At 40.0% G+C, this 12,091-nt stretch overlaps 1 protein-coding gene across 2 annotated transcripts in view; it reads right to left on the reverse strand.

Moving 5' to 3' along the window:
• TAF4B (TATA-box binding protein associated factor 4b) overlaps positions 1–12,091 on the reverse strand; it is a 108,851-nt gene that overhangs the window by 75,704 nt on the left and 21,056 nt on the right. The window contains exons 3-6 of one of the 2 annotated variants that reach the window (XM_084780217.1): positions 11,539–11,646; positions 7,874–8,035; positions 7,664–7,786; positions 4,586–4,675 (exon numbers count right to left, since the gene is read on the reverse strand). In XM_084780217.1, coding sequence (XP_084636343.1) covers positions 4,586–4,675; positions 7,664–7,786; positions 7,874–8,035; positions 11,539–11,646 — 483 coding nt within the window. The remainder of the gene's footprint in view (positions 1–4,585; positions 4,676–7,663; positions 7,787–7,873; positions 8,036–11,538; positions 11,647–12,091) is intronic. The other variant, XM_084780218.1, reaches the window with a different exon arrangement.

Here is a 12,091-nt window from a genome sequence, read left to right on the forward strand (position 1 = left end):
AGTATAAGTGTATGTTTAGTTGTCTCTTAATCATAATCAGGCTTAAGCTGAAGTGATAAATCCATTGTCTCTATAAAGCATTTAACACCCAAACTCTCTTGGTGATGCCAGGAGATATCAAGTTAAAAAAACGAAAAGAGGGGCGCTGAGGAGGTGGCTCAGAGGTTAAGAGCACTGTCTGCTCTTCCAGAGGTCCTGAGTTCAGTTCCCAGCAACCACATGGTGGTTCACAACCATCTATAATGAAATCTGATGCCCTCTTCTGGCAGGTATACATGGAGGCAGAACACTGTATGTGTAATAATAAATAAATAAATCTTAAAAAAACAAAAAAAAAACCAAAAAAAACGAAAAGAGGATTCAAAGGTCCTTAGAAAGCAGATCAGTCAGGCTGTGGTGGTGCATGGCTTTAATTGCAGCACTCAGGGGAAGAGGCTAGGACTATACAAGGAAACTGTGTCTCAAAGAGAGGAAGAAAAAAAGCAGATACAAAGCACAAACCTCTTCACAGTAACATGTGGTAACTTACAGGTAGTATGGTCTGACAACAAGTATCAGCCCAAATTCTAAACAAGTAAGTTTGATTTTAAAAATATGGAATTTAAGCTGGGTATGGTGGTGCACATTTCTAACATGAGTTCAAGGTCATCTTTGGCTACACAGTTTGAAGCCATTCTAGGATGCATTAGATTCTGTCCAGAAACAAAGAAAAGAAAGAAGAGAAAAAGAAAAAAGTTAGTGAACTTGCCAGGTGGTGGTGGCACATGCCTTTAATCCCAGCACTCGGGAGGCAGAGGAAGGTGGGTCGCTGTGAGTTCGAGGCCAGCCTAGTCTACAAAGTGAGTCCAGGACAGCCAAGGATACACAGAGAAACCCTGTCTCAAAACAAACAAACAACAACAACAAAAGTTAGTGAACTTAGCTAGGATACTAGCGTTCAAAGCCTTAGGTTCAATTCCCAATACTACCAAAACAAAAACAAAAACCCTTTATGGGGGGAGGGGCAATTGTGCTAGTACTAATCAAATACTGGCCCACATGATACAAAGCGGGTAATCCTAGGGGATAGAAAGATTTAAGTGAGGAGAGGAACAAAGATAAGCGAGGAGGGGGAGAGAGTCAACTAAAACTAACAATGTATGGAAAGACACAAACCCAATGCTTGGTGATGAATTTTTAGACCCTGCTACTGTCATGATCAAGACCCAGTAAGAGTTAGAATGGAGGTCATTAAATAAACTTCTCATTGTCAGGAGTGGGCTACTGCTTCAAGTTGTTGGTCAGAGAGTCCCAAGGTCCCAAAACAATATAGGGAATCACCACTGCTGTTAGTTGCTCACTGGGCCTAAATAATAAGGCCCTGTTACTGAGGAGGTCCTATGCTAGGGTCATAAAACAAAGAAAAACCAAGTTGAAACTGGGCTGGAAACTCCAGCTGTTGGTAACCCTCATAGTCCTTAGATGTGCTATTTAGGCCACTTGAGAGAAAAGTCAAAGACTTTATGTGGACTCTGTAATTACCAAGACTGGTACCAGCCAGGCTGGATACACCCACTAACTATCACAACAACGGCAGTTCTGCTATAGAGGTGATCAACCAGCTTCTTTTTGCAATGGTCAGTCATAACTGCAGAGACTAATAATTGGTCAAAGTGCCAAGGATGAGTGGCTGTTACAGGCAGTGGTAAGTGAGACATGTATAGGCCCCTTCAAGGCCCACGGAGTATCACAGAAGTGGGGAAAGAATGTCATAGCACCAGAGGAAGGGGGATGGGTGTGGAACATGGTTTGCAGCTGTGACTATCTTCGCAAGGTCTGCATAAAAGAAAAAATAGGGAGAGGATTTAGTAGGGAAAAGGAAGGGAGGATATGGAGAAGGGGATAATGAAAATGAAGGACATATATAAAAGGCATATGGAAACCAATAGATCTCTCAGTTTGAGGCCAGCCTGGTCTACAGTGCCAGTTCCAAGACAGCCAGGGCTATGCAGAGAAACACTGCCTCAAAAAACAAACGAACCAGAAAAAGAAGGAAAAAAACAAAAAACAAACAAACAAACAAACAAACAAAAAACCTGCTAAAGAGAAGACTCAGGTTTTGCGGACACCAGGACTGCAAATGGCATTGCTCATGCCACTGAAGGAAAAGGAACTCATGGAGGTTAAACTTGGAGAGCTGCCAAGCTGGATACTGATGGGGAATTTCACCCCCGGTGGGACTGCAGGAGCCTTCCAGAGAGGTTATGACCGCTATTACAACAAGTACATCAACATTCAGAAAGGCAGCCTATGTGGTTCCAGCTAATGCATTTCTTACAAGGAACTCAAACATGAGTGGCGACAGAAGTACCACTGAAGAGGGTCCTCGTGGAGGGTACCACACGCCTGAGCATAACTGCCTGCCCCAGTCCATCCATGAAAAAATCAACTGTGACTGAATTTTTATATCCTGAGAACTAGTGTCCAATAAAAGGTGACTGACTGGGGGGGGGGGGGGGGGGAGACAGACAGACAGACAGACAGAGAGATGATTCAGCATTTGTAGTAGTTTCCAGAGGACCCCAGTTCAATTCTCAGTATCTAGTGGGTGGCGCAAATCACTAGTAACTCCATCTCCAGGGTATGAGAAGGCCACTTCTGACCTCTGAGGGTACCCACACACACATGGTATACTCAAATGGACATATACACAGAAAATTAATCTTTGCAAAAAGAGAAAGGGCTGCATCAATTGCTCAGTGGTTAAATGCATTTATTCTCTTAGAGGCAACACAAGTTTGGTTCCCAGCCACTCACGTGCCAACTTACAATTGTCTATAACTACAGTTATAGTGGTTCTAACACCTTTTGATCTCCTGAGACACCACACACACATATATTGTACTTTTACATACATGCAGACAAAACATTCATAAAATAAAAAAAGAAGACAATTTAAATGGTTCTTGTATTCTTTGAAATAGAAAGTAAATACTACCTGGCATCTATTATCAAAAGGTCATATAATAATCAATGGACATTATATCATCCATTGTGGCTTCACACTATGGTACCAACAGTAGGTACGAATGTGAGACCTCATCTTAAGACCTCTGGGATATGCTATTAATGGGACTGTGGGACCCTTGTCTCTTCTTTCTCTTTTACTTCCAGGCTATGTGATGAGCAGTTGGATTTTTAAATGTATTTTTAAAAACTTATTAATTCATTCATATTACATCTCAATTATGACACCAACCAAGAGCAGTTGGATTTTATCACATGCTGTTGTCATGATGTGTTGTCATAGCTAATGCCAAGGCAAACCAATCACAAAATGGAAATCCTAAAATCTGTGAGCCAAAATATGCCTTTTTCTTTAAAAGTTCATCACCTCAACATTTATTATTAAAATGGAAAGCTGATTGACATCATCTGTCACACAGCAGTCATCAATTTTCCTCCTTCTCCCTCATAGTACATCCAATAGGGGCAAAACATCAATGGACTAAGTAGAACACCACTGCTATGAACAGCACCTACAACTAAAACATCTTAGCAATGTAGGGGTCTTAATATCTCAATTAAGTAGGCCAACACATTCAAACCATGGCCATGGGTCATTTCACAAATAGAACCTCACATTCTAGAATAATCTGCCTAATCTGCCTATGGGTCTAGATGTACAAAGAGCAAATCTCATTTTATTTTTGCTTTAAAAATTAAATACTAGGTAGTTCACTAATTTTTCAATTTTTCCTACCCTAAGGCTAAGTCTCTGGCTAACTAATACTTTCTCAGTTTCTCTGATCCTTCTTATCACAACCTGTATCCACCAATTCGGTCACTTATTCAGAAAGAGTTACTACTGTTTAAATATCCTTATGAAAATAGGATATTCTCACCGCCTTCCCACTCACCCTTCACAAAACAGAACAAGTCTTCCCTATGAACTGCCTTTTACCGCTGCTGGACCATTACTCCAACATTCTTAAAAGCCAACTCTTCATTCTATTACCTCAATATTTATACAGCAAACTTTTAACTCACTACATACAGTCCTGAGTTGTTAATGACTTTATAATTTCAAGCCTCTTCAAAACACACACACACACACACACACACACACACACACACACACACACACACATATTTACATACACAAAAAAACCTAAAAATAAAAATCTTTGATTATATTCCAATATAAACATTAGACAACATCAAGACATCAAGTTACATTCATGAATAGGACATTACTCCTAGAGGAACCAGTGGAATGGCTCAGTGGGTAAATGCATTTGCCACCAAACTTGGCAACCAGACTTCTATACCATGAGGCTCCCTGGGAAAGAAGAAAGCCTACTCATACAAGTCCTATGCCCTCCATGCATGTGATATATGCCCCTCCTCCTACCCAAATATCTAAATGCAAATAAAGTTTTACTTATTGTTATGCCTGTTTTTCTAAACTGTGCAAGTCAATGCTATGAATGCTGCCTTATACTTCATAAAAGTGCTAAGGTTTCTCTCATTAGTTTCTTCATACTGATTTCCATTTAAACAAGTAATTTAACCCAAAAATTTCTCCAAAGAAAAGCATCCCTACCTTAAGAAAAGGAACAAGGTGCGGCTGAGGTGCAGACTTGAGTTCGATATATAGTTTCCTAGTAAACTCTTCTGCTTCAATTTCTGAATCCTAAGGAATGAGAGAAAGCAGATAGTTTTAGATCTACAAATATTTTGAGAAACAAAACTGGGTACAGTGATAAATGCGTGTGAGACAGCTACTCAGAATGCTGACCCAAGAGGATCACTTTAGCCTAGGCCCTGAAGGCCAGCAGAGACTGTAGTAAGCCAGTCTCTTAAAATTTAAATGAATTTACAACATAAAAGGTGAAGTACTTAATTCATAATTGTAGACAACATTTTGTTTGTTTGTTTGTTTTGAGGCAAGGTTTCTCTGTTTAGGCCTGGCTGTCCTGGAACTCTCTGTAGACCAGGCTGGCCTTGAACTCACAGAGATTCGCCTGCCTCTGCCTCCCAAGTTCTGGGGAATAAAGGCATGCGCCACCACCTGGCTTACAGGCAAGTTTTTCAGTGGTAAATCCCATCTTTACAAGGCCCTTTTATCTCATGTCAGCAGAGAACTAAATGAACAATAAGTAATAGACATGTCCAACCAGAGAATACAGTGAAGACACGATTCTCTTTATGAAAAAGATTCCCCTATACAACGTGAGAGAAGAGCTAATTGTGAAACTTTTGTTTCTTCAAATTTTAAATTACCCTAGTAAGCCTAAGATTTAACTTTTTAAATATTATTGCAAATTTGTAATAGTTCTAAAGAAACAATGAGCCCTTAATTATTTTCTACTCTACACATTTCAGGGATCTTGTGGTGGGAGGGAGAGGGGGGTCACTGTGCTGAGATTTACACTAATAGTGTAAAGTTATCTTAGAACTACTGCTAAGAAGTCAATGACAGACGGAGCCAGTCCTCAGCGTACTGCTGTGCACTTGTGATTAAAAAGAGGGGCTGAAGAGACGGCTCAGCAATTAAAGAGCACTGGCTGCTCCTCCAGGGGAACCCCAGCACCCACAGGGCAGCTCACAACTATCCAACTATCTATCACTCCAGCCTCAGGGGAATAGAGGCCCTTTTGTGGTGCATAGACATAGACGTAGGCAAAAAAATAAAAAAATAAAAGGAATTTTAAAGGGAAAAAAATTCCACATTAAGACAAAGGGAAAGCCAATTCTATCATATCAGAATGCTTCACTGCAAAATAGTTTAATATTGTTTACCAACATATATCATGTCTACTGCACAACCAAGAAAATAACAGAGGAAAATTGCTGTGCGTGAAGCACTAGCCAAACCAGCAGTGTATTGTCATGCTTGCTTACCTATCTTTCTTTCCTTCCTTCACTGGATATTTGGTAGCCATTTTCTCAAAAACATAGAATTTGTTATCAATGATTAAAAACTAGAATTCTCAGCCGGTGGTGGTGGCACACATCTTCTTTAGTCCCAGCACGTGGGAGGCAGAGGTAGGTGGATCTCTAAGAGTTCAGGCCAGCCTGTTCTACAGAGTGACGAATTCCAGGATAGCCAGGGCTACCCAGAAAAACCCTATCTTGAAAAAACTGAATTTCTCGACCTAAAAAAATGACAATTCTGGAAAATGTATAACTATTTTTTCTGAACTTGATAGCTTCCTAGAATTTAAAGCTTTTCTTAAAAGGTTGCTGAGGGGACTGGAGAGGCGGCTATGACTTTGGAGCTCAACATTAGCACAACAATCGGGTATAATCTCTCAGGCACCAGTAACCCCAGTGCTATTCGGACAGAAACAAGATTACAGGGCATGCTGGCTGCCAGTCTAGCCAAAAACCATGAAGTCTAGGTTCAGTGAGAGCTTCTGCGTCAAAAAACAAGAAGCAGAGTGATACAGAAGGACCCCTGGTGCCTCCTCCGGCATCTGTGCATGGCATGTACACAGGTGCACGTGCCACAGCCACACACACAAGGAGGCAGCCACTGCTGGCCAAACTTCCCATCATCCCTATGAGGAGAGGCTACTAGAGGAACAAGATTGGCAACCCACACACTGTTCCACGAAGGTGACAGGCCACTGTGGCTCTATTTTGGTGTTTCTCATCCCTACCCCGAGAGGCACTGGTATTGTCTCTGCTCCTGGGCCCAAGAAGCTACTGATGATGGCTGGTATTGAGGACTGCTACACATCAGCCAGGGGATGTAGTGCCACCCTGGACAACTTTGCTAATGTCACTTTTGATGCCATCTCCAAGACCTACATCTACTTGTCACCCGACTCTGCAAAGAAACTGTGTTCACCAAGTCTCCTTATCAGGAATCCACCGATCATCTTGTGAAAACCCACACCAGAGTCTGTTCAGAGGACCCAGGCTCTGGCTGTGGCTACCACATAGGGCTTCTTATACAAGAAAAATAAGGTGAATTAACTGTTTAAAAAAAAAAAAAAAAGAATATTAAGGTATCCCCTACCAAAATATTTGAGATCTGCTGTTTGCTAGTCTTAGATAAATAGATTTTAAACTAAAAAGGATTATTTAATGAGTTTAATAACTTGATATCTGTCTACAAAATATACATAAAAATAACTATTCAAAGCCAGGCGGTGGTGGCGCACCCCTTTAGTCCCAGCACTTGGGAGGCAAGGGCAGGCGGATCGCTGTGAGTTCAAGGCCAGCCTGGTCTACAAAGGTAGTCCAGGACAGCGAAGGCCACACAGAGAAACCCTGTTTCAAAAAAAAAAAAAAAAAACTATTCAAAATATCATGTTTATCTTAGATATGATAAAAATTAAACATACTGCCAGGTGTGGTGGCGCACGTCTTTAATCCCATCACTTGGGAAGCAGAAGTAGGTGGATCTCTGTGAAGTCAAGGCCAACCTGGTCTAGAAAGTGAGTCTAAGACGAGGGCTGTTACAGAGAAACCCTGTCTCGAAAAATCAAATTAAACAAACAAATAAGCATATTAAAGATTTACTTTTCTATATGTAGTAATTACAATGTTTTAATGAAGGGAAGTATATTTAACAAATATACTTAAATCTCATTAAAACATCACTATTTCCCATTTAAACATCTCCTCTGGGCTGTCATCAAATTTATAAAACTATACAATTCCAACTTACCAAAAGTTGTTCCACCAGCTTCTTCACATTCCGCCCCATTTCTGGAGACTGTGATCCACTACATGCTAGTTTTATTAACATTGAAAGGAAGTTTTTACATTTTTTCACATTTTCTAGCACTGCCTGATATAGAAAAATAATCACAAATGTTAGTAAACAGGAATTAGAACATAGCAAGGAACTGTATATAAGATTTAAGTGAAAGTTTACCGGAGAAAGACTAGTCTGAGCAGCTACTGAGGTCTCTGCTTTGAGACTGGAGTCATTTGAAGGAGTAGATAATATTCCCAAACTTGGTGGCTTCAGGATAGATACAGTATTCACCGGCTTAGCAGGAGTAACCGTGACAACACTGCTTGGTACAGCCACAGACTGAAATTAAGTTAAAGGTTAAATGTGTATTGCTGTGATACCCCATAGACACTTTACACTGCAAGGACTAGGAATGAACTTTGACCTCTCTGCTTTCAGGTGAGGGTCTGTGGGTCCCGCTCAGCCATCGTTCTACTCCTCATTGTCATCTACCACCATACTAATAACCAGCAAGTTACTTAATCTTCTAACACCGATTCCCAGCTGCAAAAGCAAAAATAGGAATACAATTTACTGTCCCTAGGGTGGTCTATAAAAACCAGTGTCACACAAAAAAGTCCTTAAAATATTAATGAAAATAGATATTAATGGAGCTGGGAAGATGCTGAGTGTAATAGTAAGGTATTAAGTTCTGATCTTCAGCACCCACATAAAAGCTGGACACGGTGGTACACCCCAGACATCCCGGGGCTTGTGGGGTGGAGTTAGGTTAATCTCGGGGTGCAGGATTCCTCACTGGACAGCCATTCTAGGACAAATGGCAAGCTCCAGGCTCAGTGAGAATCTCTCTCTAAAACAATAAGGTAGAGAGCAATTGGGGAAAACTTTATTTAACACTCAGCATGCGTACGTGAGCATAAAAGACCTCTCTCCCTACACACACACACACACACTCTCTCTCTCTCACTCTCACATTTGCATTTTCTAAAATGTATTTGTAATAGCAAATCTTCATACTTTCTATAAACTTCCTTCTTTTTCTTTAGTATCAAACAGTTATCAGCTAATTTCCATATACTCAGCTGTACTAATCCTAAGTGTTGCATTGGAGTACGTAAAACAGCATTATAGGAGATAGATGTCTTATTTCCACACTACAAGGAATTTCATTAATTTCTACATGTATTAGAATGAGGTAGTGTGATTCTAGCACCACCTGCAGGACAGAAAACTTAACATAAAAACTATAAGCTACGGTACGAAATTAGAAAACCACATATAAAGCAACAAATATCTAAAAGTTACATAACCGAAGAAAAACGGGGTAGAGTGAATAGTATGCACATAGGAGACTAAACATTACAACATTATCGAAATGCTTGCATTCTCCTTAAGAAAAGTTTTTTTTTCCTGTACAAGTCAAGTGTGTGGACACCCAAACTTTCCATTCAGAGAAACTGGTACATATATCAGAAAGAATGTCCTGGTAAAATGGGAAATAAACTTAAAATATTAATGAATAGTGATTATAACTGATGATGAAATTCTGAGCAAAAGAGGTAAAATTAAGGTCCTGGAGAGACAGCTAAGATTAAGAGCACTTGCTGCTCTCCCAGAGGACCTAGGTTCAATTCCCAACACACATAAGGTGGCTCACAGCTGTCTCTAACTCGTTACAGGTGGTTCAACCCTCTCTTCTAGCATCCATAGCAATAGGAACATACATAGTACACATACATATATGCAGGCAATAATTTTTTAAAAGAATAATATTTTAAACGTTTAAAAATAAAAAAATTTAAAGGAAAAATTGCAACTAATTTTAAGGTAAGAAGTACAACTAATATCAATCCCACTTCATTAGATAAACAGAAAGCTTCAATTTCAGCATCCAAATGAGTTCTTCCCCAGTCTGAACCCTCCACAGTGTCTAGAGACAAGTCCTATGACGTGGCTTCTGAATCCTTCTGAGGACTCTGTGCTTTCAATTTCTGCTCACAAGGGACACATTTCCCTTAGGAGACCAGATACTACAGCTGCCACCCGGCACGTCAGGTGTCTATGTCCACCGAACAGCAAGAAAGATGAATCTGAACCTTGAGAGGGGTGATTAATTCTCATTATCTGAAAGATGTAGAGTTGCTATCACACAATAGAGGTCCCTGTAGTTTGAATATCACTTCTAAAACTCATGTTGAAATATAATTGTCATTATAGTGGTATCAAGAAATGAGACCTTGGGCTACAGAGATGGATCAGAGGTTAAGAGCACTGGCTGCTCTTCCAAAGGTCCTGAGTTCAATTCCCAGCGAACACATGGTAGCTCACAACCATCTATAATGACATCCGGTGACCTGTCATGCAGGTATACATGCAGGCAGAAACACTATACTTAATAAATAAATGAATCTTTAAAAAAAGAAAGAAAAGAAAAGAAAAAGAAATGAGACCGTTAAGAAATGATCAGTACAGCCGGGCGTGGTGGTGCACGCCTTTAATCCCAGCACTCGGGAGGCAGAGGCAGGCGGATCGCTGTGAGTTCGAGGCCAGCCTGGTCTACAAAGCGAGTCCAGGACAGCCAAGGCTACACAGAGAAACCCTGCCTCAAAAAAACAAAAAATAAAAAACAAAACAAAACAAAAAAACAAACAAGAAATGATCAGTACATGAGTACTTTTTGACTGTAAATGGATTAAGGCTTCTATTACAGGAGTGAGGTTCATTCTTAGGAGAAGCACCCTAATAAAAAGGTTAAGTTCAGCTCCGTCATTCTCCTTCTCTATTGGGCTCTCCTCCTCCTGGGACACCATGCTCTTTTGCTATGATATCTCTGCCTTAGGATAAGGCTCTCCCGTATACTGACAACATAATCCTAGCCTTCCCATCTCTAGAATCATGAGTCAAACAAACTTCTGTTCGTTGCAAATTATTCAATCTGTGCTATTCTGTTACAAGTGGAGAAAAACAGAAAACCCAGTGTAGGGCAAAAACATAGTCCACACAAATCCCTAAGAGGGGAAAGCCTACTAGTAGGCAACTCTCAAGACCAGCATAGCCAGTAGGCAAGAATGTGAATAATATCGGGGGGGGGGGGGGGGGGGGGATGAAAGACATGGGAGAACCGACATGTTCCTTTTAACCTCTTTGTTTCTACAGGAAAGAAGCCTACTGACATCCCAGAACAGTTGTCTATATCATGTATAAATATACATACAAGTGACATAAGATGTAAATTTTAATGAACCCTTACAAGGAGAGGTTTGTTCTGTCCTGGCTGCTAGAATGCTATTGGATGACTTTCAGTTATCAGTTCATTAATTTGGCCTCTGCTGCAAAGAAGAGACCTTGCACAAAAGTACAGTTTTCCCGGTAGAGTCCAGTAAAGCCTGGTAGACAATGTTGACTCACAGTAGGACAACGCTGACGAGATACATATGCTCCAGTGTTCTTCATTAGGTTGGCTGAAACCTTTATCAACTTTGAATCTAGGTTGAATTTATTCTTCTCTTTACAAATATTGATTCCTAACAAATAACGTATCTACCAAATTCTTATTTAGCACCTCCTTCTGCAGACTGCAATCCATGGTTATTAGATGTATTTATATTACTTAACACATTATGCAATGAATGTCTAATAATAATAGATAGCATGTTTTCTTATTTCTACTTCTCCAACAGTTCACAGTCTAATAAGCATCATCATATATTATATGCCTTCAACAACACACAGACACTTAAATATCTGGCAAGAAATAATTGAATAATAGTGAGAAAACAGCTAGTATGCACACACACACACACACACACACACACACACACACACACACACACCCCACTTACTTGTCCTGAGGAAGTACTGGAGACAGTGGTTGCCACAGTAGTTCCTATCTGTGTCAAATTTTTAACAGGCGCCACTGTTACTGTCTTCATTAATTGTGAGCTAGAATTCTTGGGGAAAAGGAAAAGATGACATAGTTATCGATAGTAGTCATTTTGTTTATTTACTTATTATTCTTTAAGAAAAAGTCACCCTATGTAGCCTTGGATGGTCTAGACCTCAATACACAGACCAAGTTGTCCTGGAACCCACAGGGTTCTACCTGTCTCTGCCTCAAGGAACATGTAACCAAGCACAGTCAATATTAGTCATTTTAAGTCACCAGTATTGAAGGCAAAGTGAAAAGACTTTTAGCAAATTTATCTGGTATACACTGTATCTTATGAACATCCTATACTATGAGCTTAACTGGTGAGTTGGTTAGCTGACATTTCTTAAAGAAGGCAACTGATTCATAAAATAACTTTTTCTTTTATGTTAATTTTCCAATTAAGTAAGTTCTACAACATTCAGCAATAAAAATCTTAAACTTGGGCCAGAGAATAAACATCTTGC

The sequence above is a fragment of the Acomys minous genome (assembly GCF_964271855.1).
Source record: "Acomys minous genome assembly, chromosome: 4".
NCBI classification, from domain to species: Eukaryota; Metazoa; Chordata; class Mammalia; order Rodentia; family Muridae; genus Acomys; species Acomys minous.